This window comes from Pituophis catenifer, unplaced genomic scaffold, assembly GCF_029215685.1.
Source record: "Pituophis catenifer annectens isolate HBS135680 unplaced genomic scaffold, rPitCat1.0.hap2 SCAF_10, whole genome shotgun sequence".
In the NCBI taxonomy this organism is placed as follows: domain Eukaryota; kingdom Metazoa; phylum Chordata; class Lepidosauria; order Squamata; family Colubridae; genus Pituophis; species Pituophis catenifer.
This window is the reverse complement of record NW_027256890.1, coordinates 9,572,440-9,590,655: the sequence shown is the minus strand read 5'-3', so window position 1 is coordinate 9,590,655 and position 18,216 is coordinate 9,572,440. Positions and strand designations below refer to the sequence as shown.

The 18,216-nt window shown below is 46.1% G+C and overlaps 2 protein-coding genes across 2 annotated transcripts; both read left to right on the top strand.

Moving 5' to 3' along the window:
* Nucleotides 1–5,119: 5,119 nt before the first annotated feature.
* Nucleotides 5,120–11,394, top strand: CCDC116 (coiled-coil domain containing 116). Its single transcript, XM_070950317.1, has 4 exons — nt 5,120–5,179; nt 7,032–7,625; nt 8,599–9,294; nt 10,567–11,394. The coding sequence occupies exons 1-4, from the start codon at nt 5,120–5,122 to the stop codon at nt 11,392–11,394; spliced, it is 2,178 nt and encodes a 725-aa protein (XP_070806418.1).
* A 1,603-nt stretch (nt 11,395–12,997) lies between these two features.
* SDF2L1 (stromal cell derived factor 2 like 1) lies at nt 12,998–17,804 on the top strand. The gene is made up of 3 exons (XM_070950572.1): nt 12,998–13,264; nt 15,318–15,514; nt 17,224–17,804. Exons 1-3 carry the CDS (start codon nt 13,066–13,068, stop codon nt 17,500–17,502), a joined length of 675 nt encoding a protein of 224 aa, XP_070806673.1. The 5' UTR covers nt 12,998–13,065; the 3' UTR covers nt 17,503–17,804.
* The last annotated feature ends 412 nt before the right edge of the window (nt 17,805–18,216 follow it).

The window sequence follows — 18,216 nt, the reverse complement described above, 5'->3', positions numbered from 1 at the left end:
CCTGACTACCCCAGCTAGGTGGCTCACCCCTGACTAGGTGGCTCAGTGGCTAATTTATTTTATTTTATTTTATTAAATTTCTATACCGCCCTTCTCCCGAAGGACATCAGGGTGGTGAACAGCCGAAAAATAAAACACAGAAATACAAAATTTAAAATAGATTAAAACAGATTAAACAATTTGGCTAAATTTTAAAATATCCCATGATTAAACAAATTAAAATTAGTATTTAAAATTTAAATTTTAAAATTTTAAAAGGGAGAAGATTTAGGCCAGGCCAGGCTAAGACACTGAGCTTGTCAATCAGAAAGGTTGGCGGTTCGAATCGCTAGTAGAGGTCTCCTGCGTGAGCAGGGGGTTGGACTGAATGACCTCCAAGGTCCCTTCCAACTCTGTTACTGTTTACTGATTGATTGTTTCCAATAGAGGAGAATATTTGTAGCTCGGGGTTGAAATGAGGGGTCCTTGGTGGTCTCTGAGCTTGCTGGTTTTCTTGCAGACGTCTCATGACCCAACTAGGTAACATCATCAGTGCCACCCTTGCTAAAAGTTAATCGTGAATGAGTTTTTAATGTTTTTAATTTTTTTAATTTAATGTTTTTTTAATTTTTCAATGTTTTTTTATACTTATTTTTTAAAATGTATTGTGAGCCGCCCTGAGTCTTCGGAAAGGGGCGGCATATAAATTTAATTAATTAAATTAAATTAAATTAAATTAAACACGGCGGTTAAGTGAATCTGGCTGCCCCCTTGACTTTGCTCAACAGAAGGTCACAAAAGGAGATCAAATGACCCTGGGACACTGTAACCATCATAAATATGAACCGCCAGTAGTTGCCAAGCATCTGAATTTTGACCCCATGACCATGGGGAAGCTGCAACTGTCATAAGTGTGTGAAAAGAGTCTTGGTGGCGCAGCAGACTAAAGCACTGTGAAGTAACACCAACTGCCTGCAATTACTGCAAGTTCAAATCTCACCAGGCTCAAGGTTGACTCAGCCTTCCATCCTTCCGAGGTAGGTAAAATGAGGATCCAGATTGTGGGGGCAATAAGTGACTTTGTATAAAAAAGAACACCCCTTGCGGGGCCCCAAAAGCCCTATTAAGCAGGTATATACAAAAGTATGAAGGCTATTGCTTAACGCATTGTAAGCCGCCCTGAGTCTCCGGAAAAGGGTGGCATATAAAGCGAACCAATAAATAAAAGCGGTCATGTCACTTTTTCCAGTGCCGTTATAACATCAAACAGTCACCGAACGAACTCTTGTAAATCAAGGACTACTTATATTTACAGAACTTTAAGCTTCTTCAATAACAAAGTCCGTAATTTTTAATCACATTATACCAATCACATGGGACGCTGTGGCTCAGTGGCTAAGACACTGAGCTTGTCGATCGAAAGGTCGGCAGTTCAGCAGTTTGAATCCCTAGTGCCGCGTAACAGGGTGAGCTCCCGTGACTTGTCCCAGCTTCTGCCAACGTAGCAGTTTGAAAGCAGGTAAAAAATGCAAGTAGAAAAATAGGGACCACCTTTGGTGGGAAGGGAACAGCGTTCCGTGCACCTTTGGCATTGAGTCATGCCGGCCACATGACCACAGAGACGTCTTCGGACGGCGCTGGCTCTTCGGCTTTGAAACGGAGATGAGCACCTGCCCCCTAGAGTTGGGAACGACTAGCACGTATGTGCGAGGGGAACCTTTACCTTTATCGATCACATGACTGCATGGCAATCCGTCTGGAAATAATGCCATGGGTTAAAGTTGCAATCAAAGCAAGAGCCTCAGTGGTGCAGCGGACTAAAGTGCTGTTAAGTGCTAGCACTTAGCTGCCAGCTGCCTGCAATTAATGCGAGTTCAAATCTCATCAGGCTCAAGGTTGACTCAGCCTTCCATCCTTTTGAGGTAGGTAAATTGAAGACCTGGATTGTGGGGGCAATAAGCCGACTTTGTATAGAACAACACCGCTTAGGGGGGGCCGAAAGCCCTAATAAGCAGGTATATACAAAAAAGTATGTAGGCTATTGCTATAATGCATTGTAAGCCGCCCTGAGTCTACGGAGAAGGGTGGCATATAAATTGGACAAACAAACAAACAAACAAACAAACAAACAAACAAACAAATAAATAAATAAATAAATAAAGTTGAAAAACAATCTTTTTTTTTAAAAAAAAAAAAACAGTTTAAACAATTTCCCGAACAATTTACCATCCTCGGATTACCAGCTTTTCTTGCACTGGCTGCCACACTCCATTAAGGAATAGAATTATAGTCCATTCAAATCGTTCAGTCAAGTTTGAGCTTTGGAATGAAAACACGCAAGTCGGGATTCTGGATTCCAAGATCTTGTGTATGGGGTTCAACGTCAACAACGTATTTTATGCAAACGGATGGAACAGCCGACTCTGCAGTAGAACTGCTGATGTCACAAAGGAGAAGAAGATTCTTTTCTTCCTTCTTCATCTTTTCTTCTTCCAAGCCGTAAGTAACTCTCAGTGTCTCATCTCTGGAACTTGAAGTCTGGATTGATTTCTTGGCATTGGCGAAACGTTTGGCCGTCCTTCAACGAGACGAAGGCCTGGATAAGTTCTCCAGAGATTAGAAATCCCTCCTGTTCTTTAATTCCCAAATTAACTTTCATGAAGGCCATTGTAAGGATATACGGGGCTTTTCAAAAGGGGGGATCAATTGATTTAGTGTATGGTGTAACGTACATGGAGTAGCAATATAAATTAACGTTTCAACTAGATTCGTAGAGCCAGGCCTGGGCTGCTGGGGGTTCGTAGGGGTTCGGGAGAACCTCTAGCTAAGATTCTGTGCAGTTCAGAGAACCCCCAAATCCCATTCCTGGATGTCCCCACCCACCTCGCCACTCCCAGGAGTCCCCACACGGCCCGTTTGGGATGAGGGCAAAAAACGGGCCTACCAAAATTCAGGAAGGCCAGAAATGGGCCTGTTTCTGGCCTCTAGAGAGCCTCCGGAGCCTGGTGAGGCCGTTTTCGCCCTTCTGGAGGCTCAAGGAAAGCCTCTGGAGCCTGGGGAGGACAAAAACACCCCCCCACACACCATGGTGCAGGAGGCCGACTAGGCCACGCCCACCATGGCCACACCCACCCAGCAACCAGGCAGAGAACCCGTTGCTAAAATTTATGAAGCCCACCCCTGAGTAGAACCCAATAAAATATAAATGTTCAAAAGATCTGGGTTCAAATACCGATATCTAGGCCATCTGACCATTGAAACGCAACTTCATTTATAAGAATTATAAATTTATAAGAAATCAGGTATTGGACCTCTCAGGCTTACAGCCAGTTACGATGGGATCTACAGTTTGATGTGGGACCCGCAATCACACTGAGGGGAGAGGATACTATGCCCCATTTATACAAAGAGTCTCAGCAGGTGCGCTGAGAGGTATAAATCCCATTTAGGCAGTTGGTGGGCTGTAACTGGTTTAACCACTGGTTCTGTGAGCTGCGCTTTTGTGCGCGCACACGGGCTTCCCGCGTGTGCGTGCCTAACACGCTTGCATGCAGCGTTTAAAATACACCAATTTGAAGCTCAGCTGCTTAACTTCTAAGGCAGCCCCAGTAAGTAGAACAGCGAAGGCACGGAAATCAGCTGTGCCACACGAATCAACTGAGCCAGAGATATAGGACAGGATAGGGTGGGTTCAGGTGGGCGGGGCCAGCTGATCGTTGGAACTACCGGTTCGCTAGAACCGGTCTGAACCAGCAGCAGCCCACCACTGCATTTAGGATTGTCCATTGCTGACCTGAGAATTGGCAGCTTTTTTGTGGGGTCACTTCTATGTCTTCCTACAACTGGATGTTCAATGAAATCCATTTGGCTTTCTTCAAAAAGGCAACATTAGTCGAACATTAAACTAGCTTGATGTTTCATGGATTGTCTACCTACCATCTCCAGATGCGGCCTGATTTGTTGAAATGAAAAATACAGGGAACCATTTTCACTGCAGGTTTAAGTGTTTATACGAAGCCAGCAGTTGGGGCTTTATTAGACCGTGGTTTCTGCGTCAGAATGGTTGTGTGAACACAGCGTTGTGGTTTCTCCAGGTAAACATACTTTAGCTGTTGATGTTTGGTGCGGTGTAAACTTTTCCAATTTTGGAGAGGGAGGGGTTTCATTTTCTACTTCAGTATTTTTCTGACATTCTTTTCATCTTTCGGTCTTTTATTTTGGAGATAATCGGAGGGAGGAAAGAAGAAAAGAAGGAGATGGGAAGGGGAGGAAGGAGTGGAAGGAAAGAGATGGGAAGGAAAAAAGGAAGGGAGGGAAGAAGAAGAACAGAAAAAGGAAGGAAAGAAGGAGAAAAATAAGGAGGGGAGGAGAGGAGAGGAGGAAGGAAGGAAGGAAGGAAGGAAGGAAGGAAGGAAGGAAGGAAGGAAGGAAGGAGAAACATAAGAGGAGATATTTTTCTGTTTCTACTCAGATTTTATTCCTTCATCAGCTTCCAATTCTTTGGAGGGCAAAATCATCCAGGGATGATAGAACTGATATTTCTCAGGATAGTCTCTCTGCCGACTTTTGAAATCCTTATTTGTAAAAAAAATAATAATAATAATAACACTATCAATTAATTGACCAAACAATCTGTTTATTGTTTTGACCACCAGTTGTAGCAAATAAGATAATCTCCCTCAATCGTTCCCAGCATTAGGCTCTTCTCCAAGGAGTCCTTCCTTCTCCTTAGGTGGCCAAAGTATTTGAGTTTCCTCTTCAGGATCTGGCCTTCTAAAGAGCAGTCAGGGTTGATCTCCTCTAGACCTGACCGGTTGGATCGCCTTGCAATCCAAGGGACTCGCAGGAGTCTTCTCCAGCACCAGAGTTCAAAGGCCTCCATTCTTTGGCGCTCAGCCTTCCTTATGGTCCAACTTTCACAGCCATCCATTGCAGCTGGGAAAACCATCACCTTGACTATACGCACTTTTGTTGGCAGGGTGATGTCTCTGCTTTTTAGCACACTGTCTAGCTTTGACATAGCTTTTCTCCCCAGGAAAAAGTGTCTTGATAGGTTACACTAAAATTTATCTTTTTTCCATAGGCAGGATAAACAGGAAGAAGGTGTGAAGAATTTTAAGGAGCTGTTCTTTCAGCACTTATGGAAGGCCGCAGATATTCTGGCTATCTAGCCGACGATGAGAGCTTCAGAAGACCTCAGGTGAGGACCAAGGAAGGACCATGGGGTTCTCTTCTCATCCCTTTCTAGAAACAGGACTCACCAAACTGGGTGTTTACGGGAGCAGGCGCCACTTGTCAAACTCTCCAGCATTTAGAAGAGTAATTGTAATAGTAGTGCAGACTTAGTAGTTAGTTTGACAGTGTTGAGGGAATTATTTGTTTAGCAGAGTGATGGCGTTCGGGGAAAAAACTGTCCTTGTGTCTAGTTGTTCTGATGTGCAGTGCTCTATAGTGTCGTTTTGAGGGTAGGAGTTGAAACAATTGATGTCCAGGATGCGAGGGGTCTGTAGATCTTTTTGACTCGTGCAGTACACAGGTCCTCCATGGAAGGCAGGTTGGTAGCCATTGTTTTTTCTGCAGTTCTAATTCTCCTCTGAAGTCTGTGTCTCTCTTGTTGGGTTGCAGAGCCAAACCAGACAGTTATAGAGGTGCAGATGACAGACTCAATAATTCCTCTGTAGAACTGGATCAGCAGCTCCTTGGGCTGTGTTTTGTTTAAAAAAAAAAAAAAATCAGATCAGACATGTGGGTGCCTCAACCATCACGACATACGATGGAAATTCCAGGTAGCCCTATAGGGTAGCTCTCAACTTAAGACCACAATTGAGCCCGAACCATCCGTTGCTAAGCAAGATCGTTGTTAGTTTTGCCCCATTTTACAACTTTCTTGCCACCATTGTTAAATGATTCTGTTGTGGCCCGCCAGCGGCCTGTGCAGTTAGTAGCTGATTCAGACAGCAAGGAGGCTGGTGTGGTGCTGCACCAGCAGCCTGTGCAGCTGGCACTCGAGTCAGACAATGAGGAGGCTGGAGAAGATGTGGTGCCTGAAGCGGGGATTCAGCCAGGGCCTTCAGAATCTCCAGAAGCTCCCATAAGTGAAGAGGAAGAAGAGGAGGAGCCTCTTCTCGATGCACGGGCGCGCAGAGCTGCCAAAAGGCAGGAGTGGCTCCTCAGGAGGAGGTCTCCTCGAGAGTAAGACTTGGGGCTAATTGGCCACTCCCTTAGCCTATTTAAGGAGGAACGCCGACTGAAGCAATTTGCAGGGAACAACTTCATTCACATACCTTCGTGTCTTGTCTTGCTTACCTTATCAGCTTCCTGCAAATTGCTTCTGGGCATTCTGCCAACCACAGTAAGCTTTCAGTTATTATTCTTTGAATTCTTGGTGGCTGTTAATGCAGTTAATGAACAGCCATTGTTGTAAAAAACTGGTTTATTTAGAAACCTAAGGTTTGAACGGACTTTGTGTGTGCTGCGTTCTTTGGAGTCCATAGCTGGAGCAGAACAGATTCACTGCGGTTGTTAAGTTAGTCACACGGTTGTTAAGCGAATCCGGGGCTTCCCCATTGACTTGGCTGGTCAGAAGGTCGCCCAAGGGGATCATATGACCTTCCGGTCACTGCAACCGTCATAAATGTGAATCAGTTGTCAAGCATCTGAGTGTAAATCGTGTGACCGTGAGGATGCTACAATGGTCGTGAGTGTGAAAATCGATCATAAGTGCCACTCAGTGGTGGGTTCCTCCCGGTTCGGCCCGGTTCTCCCGAGCTGGCAGTGGTTCTCCCGAGCCAGTAGTGGTAACGGTGACGATATGACGTCACCGAACCGGTTCCCCCGGTTCACCCTGTTTGGATGCAGGGATTTACCTTTACTACTGGTTCGCCGTGGGGCCGGACACATGCACAGAAGTGTTTTGATGATGTCAGGGTGAGTGGGTGGAGCCTGCCACTGGTTTTACTACCAGTTCTATAGAACTGGTGGGAACCGGGGACAACCCACCACTGGTTGATGTTGAAAACTTCCTGTACTTGCATTTGTTTACGTTCTTGTAGGATGCCAACGCCCACACCAGTCCAAGAAGAGGTCCCTGCGACTGGAGGGCCATGATTCGGCCTCCGTCGCGCTGTCAGCACCGAACCCAGCAGCCAGCCACGTCCACCGGGTACTTCAACAGCTACTCCCAGGGAGACCAAGGGAAACGGAAACGCCCCCAAAGCAGCAGTAGCAGCGGCAATGAGAGAACCAGCGACCTGGCCAATGAGTTTTCCGAATTCGTGGACTTCTTAGCTGACGAGGACGTCCTGCAGAGCCTTCAGCAGATTGTGGAAGACGCCGTCCAGAAGCTCCGCGACGTGACGTCCCAAAGCGGGGAGCCAATCTTTGACTTCCAGGAGGAATCCGCCTCCAGCGTAGAGAGTGAGACGTGGTCGTATTCCTACAGTTCGACATGTTCCCAGTTCAAATACCAAACCACGACCACCATGTCCACCATGTCCAGCTCGGACGATGATCAGGAAAAGCACTTTATGAGCCCGGAGTCGTCGAAGATAGGAGGCAAAATTTGCCTCTTGGATAAATATGTCTCCAGGCTCCCCAAAGTTGGAAAGCAAGCTGCTCAGGAACTGTCAGGAGGAATCCATGCTGAGGTATTTCTAAGTTCTTTGGAAGGATTTTTTTCATGGGCCCAAAGTTCTGAGGTTCGGATCTGCCGCGGGGGGGGGGGGGGATCCTGTGCCAGAAAAGGAATTTTTGCCTCAAATTTTCAATCCCTGGTACTAAAAAGGCTCAGGGCATGGAGCAGGGGGCCTCCAACCTTCGCCATTTTAAAACTTGTGGACTTCAACTCCCAGAATTCCCTAGCCAGCCATGCCTGGCTACCTGGGGAATTCTGGGAGTTGAAATCCACAAGTCTTAAAGTTGCCACAGTTGTGGAGAATCCTGGCATAGAGAACCGAGGCCATAATCGAGCTGGATTGGTGAGAAATCTGCAAATCATTTGATGTAACGGGAATGCAGGTAGTCCTCGACTTAGACCACAATGGAGCCCCAAATTACTGCCCCTAAGCCAATCTGTTGTGAAAGCCACAGTTGCTAAGTGAATCACTGCAGTCGTTAAATTAGCCACACGGTTGTTAAGTGAATCTGACTTCCCCGTGGATTTTGCCTGTCAAAAGGGTCGCGAAGGATGATCACATGACCCCAGGGCACTGCAACTGTCATAACTATGAAGCAGTTGCCGAGAGTCCAAATTCTGATCACACATGACCTTGGGATTGCTTCAAGGGTCGTAAGTGTGAGAAGCAGATATAAGTCACTTTTTTTTTAATGCTGTTGTAACGTCAAACAGTCAACAAATGATTGTTAAGTCAAGGTCTACCTACAATCTTGAGGAATGGGATGAAGAGGTAGAATTGGGTGTGACTCACTTAGTAACCGCCTTGCTTAGCAAGAGAAATGTTGCTCCCAATTGCGGTCATAAGTCGAGGACTACCCGTATAGGAAGCAGGCTCTGTCTCTTTCCTACTTCTTCCTCTCCTGTTCCCGAAGGACTAGAATGAATTTTTTTTCCTCTGCTGATTATTTTCCTGTTCTCGTTTTTTTCTTTTTCCCTGTTCCTAGTCATTTTCCGAACAGTCAGGAGAAAGTTATTTCCAACAGCAACATTTGCACATCTGGGCTAAATCGTTCGAGCATCCCCGGAGGGAGTTCTTCGCCAAGTTCCAGAGAACCTTCCCTCAAGATTCGTTGTCTTTCGAATCACTCCACAAGGAAATCACCAACGTCTTGAAACGGCCGATGCGGCATGGCCCTCCCATGCATTACATCTGTCACGACCACTTGCATGCCTTCTTGGAAGAAACCAAGGTCTTGGCCGGTCTCCAGGACGTCATCAACCAAGCAGTTCTCAAAGTTTTGGAGGCCACCATGTTGGGGGGGATCCCGTTCCTCGATCTGTCGGATGACCACGGGTATCCTACGTCCTGGGATTCCGAGGAGGAGGAAGAAGAGGAGTTTAGCGTCTTGGAGAGTTACGAAAGCGAAGTATCCGAGGAATCTGAAGAACCCTCAGATGGGATCTGCAAGAGGAAGGGGAAGAAGAAGAAAGCTGTCTCAGAGGATGGGAAACCTGATCTCCCCAAATCCAAACAGAAGCCTGCCACTCCGGAGGAAGGTGCTCGCAAGCCCAAGTACGTCCCGCCGCCGCTCTCCAAAACAAAGGAAACCCCAACCAAGACAAGATACGTCCCACCTCCCCTCCCGAAATCAAAGAAGAAACAAGAGCCAAGCCAGGCCGAAACAGAGACAACCAAATCGGTAATTGCTGGGGATTAGGATTAGAATAGAATAGAGAATAGATTACAGAATAGAATAGAATAGAATAGAATAGAATAGAATAGAATAGAATAGAATAGAATAGAATAGAATAGAATAGAATAGAATAGAATAGAATAGAATAGAATAGAGTAGGAAAAAGCTAGAACTAAGGAGAAATTTCCTGACAGTGAGAACCATTAATCAATGGAATGGCTTTCTTTCAGAAGTCATGGGGCCTTGGAGGTCTTCTAGTCCAACCCCCTGCTCAGGCAGGAAGCTCTATACCATATCAGACAAATGGTTGTTCAATCTCTTCTTAAAAAGTTCCAATGTTGGACCATTTACAACTTCTGGAGGCAAGTTGTTCCACTGATTAAATGTTCTCACTGTCAGGAAATTTCTCTTTAGTTCTAGGTTGTTTCTCTCCTTGATCAGTTTCCATCCGTTGCTTCTTGTCCTGCCTTCAGATGTTTTGGAGAATAGCCCCCTTCTTTTTTGTGGCAGCTCCTGAGATATTGGAAGACTGCTATCATGTCACCCCTAGTCTTCCTTTTCATCAAACTAGACATACCCAATTCCAGCAACCGTTCTTTATATGTTTTAGCCTCCAGTCCCCTAGTCATTTCTTTTCTAAAGTTTGGGAGACACAAAGACACCAAGTTCAAAGTGTCTGAGCCACCGATCCCAGAATGCTGAGCTGTATGGGCTAAGGATACTGGGAAGTGGGCTGCTCATCCATTTTGGAGGCCTTGTTCCAGTGGGACTGCATCATGGCATGGAACTGGCTGACCATCTCAGCCCGCTGAGCCTCCAGACGCCGGTACCTTGGGACTTGCACTTCTGCAGGTCTTCCCTCTGCTTGGAAAGCCTATGCTCGTAGTCCTCAGTGAGGTGCTTCTGCTGAGCCTCCTTCTCGGTCCAATCCAATTTGAACTGAACCAGCTGTTTTGCTAACTCTTTCTCGTGGTGGCTGCTTAGCTCCAACAACTGCTTCTTGTTGGGGCCCTAAGGAGCCCAGGCGGGCAGGCAGAGTGTGTCTGGGAAGGAAGGGGTGAGTAGAGGCTGGCAAGGTGCCCCTCGACATGAGTGAGATCAAGATGGCCACGTCCACCCAGTCACATGACCACCTAGCCACAACCACCCAGCCGGTTATTAGGCAGATCATATTAGTGGTCCGCGGGATTTAAAATTATGAACTTAGTGGTCCCTGAGATCCGAAAGGTTGGTGACCCCTGCTTTAAACCTGGTTCTTCTTTTCTCCCATTTTTTCAGACAAGGCATGCCATCACTCCAAAAGACATCAAACGGGCCCGTCTTCAGGGCAAACCCGTTCCGAAGCAGTCCATCATCGACTTCTTGATCGAAAATGCTGCCAAGCTGATCTTGTACAAGTACAATTACGAAACCCTCCTTTCTGAGAAACTGGGTTTCATCTCGGTCCCGGTTACCAAGGTTCTTCTGGAGATCATGTTTGGCTACAAGAAAATCAAGGGCAGCGGGATACGCCTGTCTTCTCAGATTGACTGGACCAAAGTCTACGACGAGGTCTACAAGAAGCGGCCCCCCAAACCCAAAGTGCCCAAACAGGAGAAGAAGAAGAAAGGCGAAGAGAAGAAAGAGAAGAAAGCTGGGGAGAAGAAAAAAACGGACGAGAAGAAGAGCTTGTTCATAAAACCACTAGACACGCCCAAAGGAAAAGTGATCAGCACGAAGGTGGCTGGAGAACATGGCACCAAAAAACATGGCTTATCGGAGCAAGGGGAACTGGAGATCTTTGAGATCGTCCCTCCCCAGTTCCCATCCGATGCTGAACCGGCCTCTGCCGATGAGAATCACGGCACCCAACCGACAAGCTCAAAGTTATCTCCTTCCAGTACCATGACGGGGGATCATCCTAAGAAATCAGGAATTCAGGAATTGGAGAAAACGCCTTCATCTCTTGGTACTCCAAAGCAATCGTTCTCCAACCGAAAAGTTACCTCTGCTGTTCTGTTACCAGAGGTGGATCCCACCAGCCAGGGCTCCGAAGTAAAGGGGAATAAAACTCCGAAGTCTAGCTTAGCTGTAGAAGGGAGCAAAACCGTGCTTCCCAAAATCTGAAATTCAGCTTCTGTCTGATAAATAAAGGATATACGTTTCTCTACGGTCCTGTGAACGTCAGATCAGTGCCTTCCCCTCCACCGAATCTAACCAGTATCTCGTCCGGAAGACGACCAGCCTGTTGAACTTTCCAATATTTTGAGTTTTTTGTTTTTTGTTTATTCATGAAATGTTGAGTTTTACTCTTCAGAATTGATCCTCTCTTCCCTCTGGTTAGAGATGTCTTGCATTAAAAAGCCTTTTTTTCCCCCTTGGCTTCCCATCTATCCTATACTTTGTTTTATCCATTTCACAAAAGCCTCCTTAGAAGGGAATATTGGAACTGTGGGATCCTTGGTGCTCTCTGGAGCTTGGTGGTTTTCTTGCAGACGTTTCGTGACCCAGCTAGGTAACGTCATCAATGCTAGAAGGGAGTGGGGTTTGCTCTGTCACTGCATATAAAGCGTGCCACCTCCCAGTTAGGAAAGATCAGTTTCTCAGAGAATAGGAACACACTGTGCAAAAACTTCAATTTAACCTGACTGGTTCTCTATTCATGTATTTGGTCTGTTGTCTTTTTTTTTCCTTTTTCTTTTTCTTTCTCTTTCTTTTTCTTTCTTTCTTTCTCTTTCTTTCTTTCTTTCCTTTCTTTCTTTTTCTGTTTTTCTTTCTCCTCTCTTTTTTTCCTTCTTCTTTTTTCCCTTTCTTTCACTTTGTTTTTCCCTTTTTCTTCTTTCTTTTTTCCTTATATGCATTTCTATTTTTCTTTCTTTCTCCTCTCTTCCCTTTGTTTTTCCCTTCTTTTCTTTTTCTTTCTTTCTCTTTTTTCCCTTTCCTTCTTTCTTTTTTGTCCCATTCTTTTTCTTTCTTTCCCCCTTTCCTTCTTTGTTTTTCCCCTTCTTTCTTCTTCCCTTTTCTTTCTTTCTTATATTTCTTTCTATTTTTCTTTTTTTCTTCTCTTTGTTTTTCCCTTTTTCTCCTTTTCTTTCTTTTTCTTTCTCTTTTTTCCCTTTCCTTCTCTTTCTTTTTTTGTCCCATTCTTTCTCTTTTTTCTTTCTTTTTCCCCCTTTCCTTCTCTTTCTCATTCTCTGTTTCTTTCTCTTTTTCCCTTCTTTTTCTCTTCCTTCCTTCCTTTTCTTTTTGTCTTTTCTTTCAGCCAGGGATTAAAGTGGCATGCCAGTTGACATAACACACCAAGAAACAGCTCCCTTTTTAATCTTTCAACACCCTAAGAACGACCGTCTCGTTCACTAAAGCACCAGAGCAGGAACACTTAATCCCTCAAAACAGGAGGCATTTGAATAAGAGCCTTTATTTGAACCAAATTAAAAGTTCATGTGGAGGGAAGGAGGGATCAGAACCGGCTTCGTCTTCAGTGCGCAGGCGCCAATTTGCGCCCCCCCCCCACTTCCTCCTCCCATCCACTCTTTCCTCCCTCAGCTTTCCCGCCCGACTCCGCCCCTTTCCTGTCCGCCACGCCGCCGCAGCTGATTGGCTGCCCCGCCGCGCGCCTCGAGCCTATCAGCTCCCCAGCGTCGCGGGGCCGGAACACGTGCTCCGTGTTGGCAGCCGCGGATTGGCTGCCGCCGAGCGCCGGTACCGGAAACGGTTTTCTGAGGTAAAGTTCGAGCTGTCGCCGCCGCCGTCGCCGCCACGGCCGACCAGCCGGAGGAAGCCTCGGAAGGAGCGGAGATGAGGCGACCGCGCGGCGGCGCTTCTTCCTCGGCCAGGCCCGGCTCGTTGTTGCTGCTGCTGCTGCCGTTGCTGGCTTGCGGGCCGAGCCGGGCGAAGGAGGCCGAAGCGGGCGCTGTCACTTGCGGCTCGGTGCTGAAGCTGCTCAACACGCGGCACAACGTGCGGCTCCACTCGCACGAGGTCAAGTACGGATCCGGTGAGAAGCCACGGAGACTGCAAACTCCCAGAATCCCCAGCCTGGGGAAAGGAGGAGGAGGAGTGAGGCCTCTTTCAGATAGACAGCTCCTGAACGGGGAGGCTCTGTTACGAAATGTGGGGGGGGGCGCGCTATGGGGAAAGATGGGCCTAAGTGCTTGGGGGTGGAGGGGTTAATTGGTGCCTTGTATTCAGATAGGCAGCTCCTGAATGGGGAGGCTCTATCGTGAATGGGGGCTATTGCGAAATATGGGCCTAAGCGCTTTAGTGGGGTGGGGTGGGGGATTGATGGTGCCTGACATTCAGATAGACATCTCCTGATTGGGGAGGCTCTATCGGGAGTTGCTCCAAAGAGCATAAGCCCCTTGGGGGGCGGAGGGGTTGATGATGCCTTGCATTCAGATAGCCAGGAGGAGGAGTGGGGCCTCTTTCAGATAGACAGCTCCTGAATGGGGGGGCTCTGTTACGAAATGTGGGGGGGGGGCGCTATGGGGAAAGATGGGCCTAAGTGCTTGGGGATGGGGGGGGGGGTTAATGGTGCCTTGTATTCAGATAGGCAGCTCCTGAATGGGGAGCTCTATCCTGAATGTGGGGTATTGCGAAATATGGGCCTAAGCGCTTTACTGGGGTGGGGTGGGGGATTGATGGTGCCTTGCATTCAGATAGACAGATGCTGAATGGGGAGGCTCTATTATGAATGGGGGCTATTGGGAAAGGCAGGCCTAAGTGCTTTAGTGGGGTGGGGGTGTGGGATTGATGATAACTTGTATTCAGACAGACAGCTCCTAAATGGGGAGGCTCTATCATGAGTTGAAGCTCCAGAGAGCCTAAATCCCTTGGGGGGGGCGGGTTGATGGCGCCTTGCATTCAGATAGACAGATGCTGAATGGGGAGGCTCTATCACAGAGGGGAACTACCTGGCAAGATAGGTTTAAGCACACACACACACCGCCTTGGGTGAAATTGCTTATACTTGCTTGAGATAAATAGCTCCTGAATGGGGAGGCTCTGTCATGGATGTGGGCTACCTGGAACAGTTGGCCTAAGTCCCTGGGAATAAGGGTGATATTGTTTGGTATTTCAGATAGACAGCTCCTGGACCAGGAGAGTCCCTCATGGATGGTAGCTACAAGGAAAGATGGATCTGAACCCCCCCCCCTTGGGTGGAGGAAGCTGTTGGCTTGTATTTCAGATAGGCAGCTCCTGAATAGGAAGGTGCTACTGCAGGGTGCTGCCTGCAGAGATGGGTTTAATCCCCCCCAAGCTAGGCTAGGACCCTTCCCCTGGCATCATCTCTTGGGCTTTTGCCAACCTGTCCATGTAGGGTTTATCGAAGAAGGGCAGCTGTGTGTCTTTTCTCCGTGAATAAAATCAGGAAATAAAACCCATAAGCTGCCGTGGCTGAGTGCTACGTTTAACAGGGAAGGAGGGTAGTGTACAAAATGGGCTTTATATAGGGTTGGAGGGCGTTTGCTTTGTTTGTTCAACCTCTGGAAAGCTAATAAACCTCATTACTATTATGCTTATTATTGCTATACCAAGCAGGTCTATTTATTATGGCTACCAGTTTGTTCCTACTGTTCCCAGACAGTATTTCTGGATAAAGAGGAGGGAAAAAAAATAAACAATAACCTCTGTAGATTGCTTCTGGCTATGAAGTTTCGACATCAATTTTTAAGAAACCAGTTCGGTCAGACCAGAGTTTCCATCGAATCGAGTCACCTTTTTTGGAGTGATTGGTGCAATATCTAGGGGAAAGTCCCTTGTCTGTCATTCACAGCTAGAACGGCTTCTGTATTGTTGATGTTCTATGTGTACATTTGGAGACATTATTGAAATTTCACAGAGCTGCCAGTGTGAAAAGTAAACAGTAAAAACCCTGTACAGAGAGATTTCATTTAGCATTCTTATTTGCGGTTGATGGATCAGGAAAAAGGAAAAGGATTTATGAATGCAGTGCAACGTCATTATTGTGTTTTTTGTCCATTCTTCTTGGGAACAAATAACATCAGCGCAACAATTCACTGACAAGAGAATAATTGTTTTGTTATTAGGTAGTGGTCAGCAGTCAGTGACTGGAGTCGAAGGATCAGATGATGCTAACAGCTATTGGCGGATCAGAGGCAGAAGTGACGGATCCTGCCAACGAGGAATACCAGTAAAATGCGGGCAGTCCGTCCGCCTTACTCATGTTAACACAGGGAAGAATCTGCACACCCATCACTTCTCATCACCGCTCTCCAACAACCAGGTAAAACTGGAGTACTTCCACCTATTTCACACCTGATGTATTTCAGCTGCGTGGATACCTTTAAATCCAATTGATTCTACTGTTGAGTTGGGAGTTTTAGGAAGGATGCTTATCTGGTCAAAAGGTTCAATTGTGCTTTTTTTAATTTGTTATCTACCATTTGACAGTACATATAACCTCTTGGGCACCAGGGACTGGTTCCATGGAGAGAGGACTGGAGGGGGCATGATTTCGTGTGCTGCCTGCATCCCAGACTGAGTGGGGCACCCCTTGCTTGTGCAGCCCACTTTCTGGCATGTCGGGGGTTGGGGATCCCGATATACAGCATAACTTTATAGAAATTTAAGAAGTCTTTGCTTGATTTTTTATTTATTTTTTGCTTTTGATGAGATGGTGCCTTCAATTTTGTGAATTTTTTTAATGAATTTACGACACGTTCATGAACCGTCTTTGATAATTCCAACGTTAAAGATCCTTAAAGCTTGTTTGAGGTATTCTGTTTGTTTCCTACTGTGCAAAAATACATTTCCAACATGATTTGTACTCAGATATATTTACACAAATGGCAAGATGTCTCTAATTCCATTCAAAGGACTGCTTTGTAGAAGTAGAATATAATACCTTTCCACCCCCCTACAGTACAATTTGTCACTATTTTTGTCAGGCCCAAACAGCCAGTCCCACACCTGTAAAGTTCAAGCTACTTTATTATATTCTGCCCATAATATAGAAATCTCCCCAGTCTGGCAACCTTTTCTATGGAACATTTAGATAAGGCTGGGGGAAGGGTCAGTCTTTTCTGCCTGCTTGAGTTCTCCCTGCTGAGCACTTCCCAACATTTTCACTACTATTTATATTAGTAACTGCTCTGGAAATATATATATAGAACAAGAGAATGTGTGAGTGATAACTCCATACCTCTGTCATTAACATTCTACTTGACATTGGTGTGAGTGGTTTGTTAATGGTGTTATACAGTGTGTACATTGCGGTTTAGACTATCAAAGTGTTTCATAGCTATTTGTAACTGATATAACAATCTGATTATTTCTACTGACTGAAACTGCTACAGGGCTGAGGGAAAGTACTTTATCTAAAGCAACTTTTTTTTTTTTGCTCCCAGTTTCTGTTTGTTTTTTGTAGACATTAGCTGCAAATCTTTGATGCCTTAAAAAGGGATAAAGTTGCTCTAGAAAATATTGACTTAAGTCACCGTGCACTAAAGCAGAGCAAGTGTATATACTCATGATTTAAAGCCATTTGCAGTTCATGCTTCAGCAAGCCGCAGTATACATGTAATTTGAATCAGATCATTATTTCAAAGCTAATAAAAGTCCTGATCCCAATTTATCATTTCTTACCTGGGTTGCTGTCTTTCAAATCACAATAACTGTGTTCACACTGCAGGCTAAACTAACACAATTTAGCTCAGGATTTCCTAACTTTAGATCTGTGGGCTTCAATTCCCAGAATTCCCCAGACATCTTGCTGGCTGGGGAATTCTGGGAGTTGAAGTCCACAGATCTTAAAAGTTGGCAAGATTAAGGTCTTGTCCATCCAGGATCGTAAACTGTCGCGTGGCGGCTTTGTCTTGCCGTTCGCAGACTGTGGCTTAACGGTTCATCTTATAATGTAAAACCCAGCTTAAATCACACATGCGTCTTCACAACCATCTTTTTCTCCCACCACCCTGTTTCTGCCTTTGACAGGAAGTGAGTGCCTTTGGCGATGACGGTGAAGGGGATGATTTAGACGTGTGGACAGTTCAGTGCAGCGGAACCTTCTGGGAGCGAGACGACGCAGTGCGTTTCAAGCACGTGGGAACCGACGTGTTCCTTTCAGTGACGGGGGAACAATACGGCCACCCCATCCGGGGTCAGCGGGAAGTTCACGGGATGCATTCCGCTAATCACCACAACTACTGGAAAGCCATGGAGGGGGTTTTCATCAAGCCCAACTCGGACTCCACGAAGCATGACGAACTCTGAATATGTGCTGATGAGTGTTTCCTCCCCTCCAACCCCCTCAAATTCCCCTCCCTCAAAGCTCAGCATCTTAAAAAGGCATGGAGACGCCTTTGGGAGGGCAGTGTCTCATGCTTCATTCTGAATGATCTAAATCCGACTGGTTCCTCTTCCCTTTTCCCTACCATTTCCTCTTCCTGTCTCGTTCAATTGCCCCCCCACCCAGTTTTTTTTCCCCCCTGAAGGAAAGAAAAGTGATTTGCTGTCTATATTCTTAAATTCCGAGGTGCAATAAAACCTAACTTTTGTAATTCTTTCTCATTGAATAGTCTCGAAATAATGTGCCCATCAGCAGTCACGGATGCTGCGTTCCTGATTGTCCATCAAAAGCTTATTCGGTCAGCTAATTAACTCTGTCCTTCTTTGAAAAGCCCATGGCAGGGGAAGACCAGGAGAAGATGGATAGAAAAATATATATATTAAAAAACAAATTATTTAGATCAACCTCCCCCCCCCCCAACTTGCTCTCACCCCTCTGATCCATCTGATACTTCACACAACCTTTAGTGTTATTCATTTATTTTATCTTAAATTTCCGTGGGAAATTGGCAACCTGCTGGTGTTTTTTTTCCTGCTGATAAGAAACAGTTGCTTGTAAAGGTAAAGGTTCCCCTCGCACATATGTGCTAGTCGATCCCAACTCTAGGGGGCGGTGCTCATCTCCGTTTCAAAGCCGAA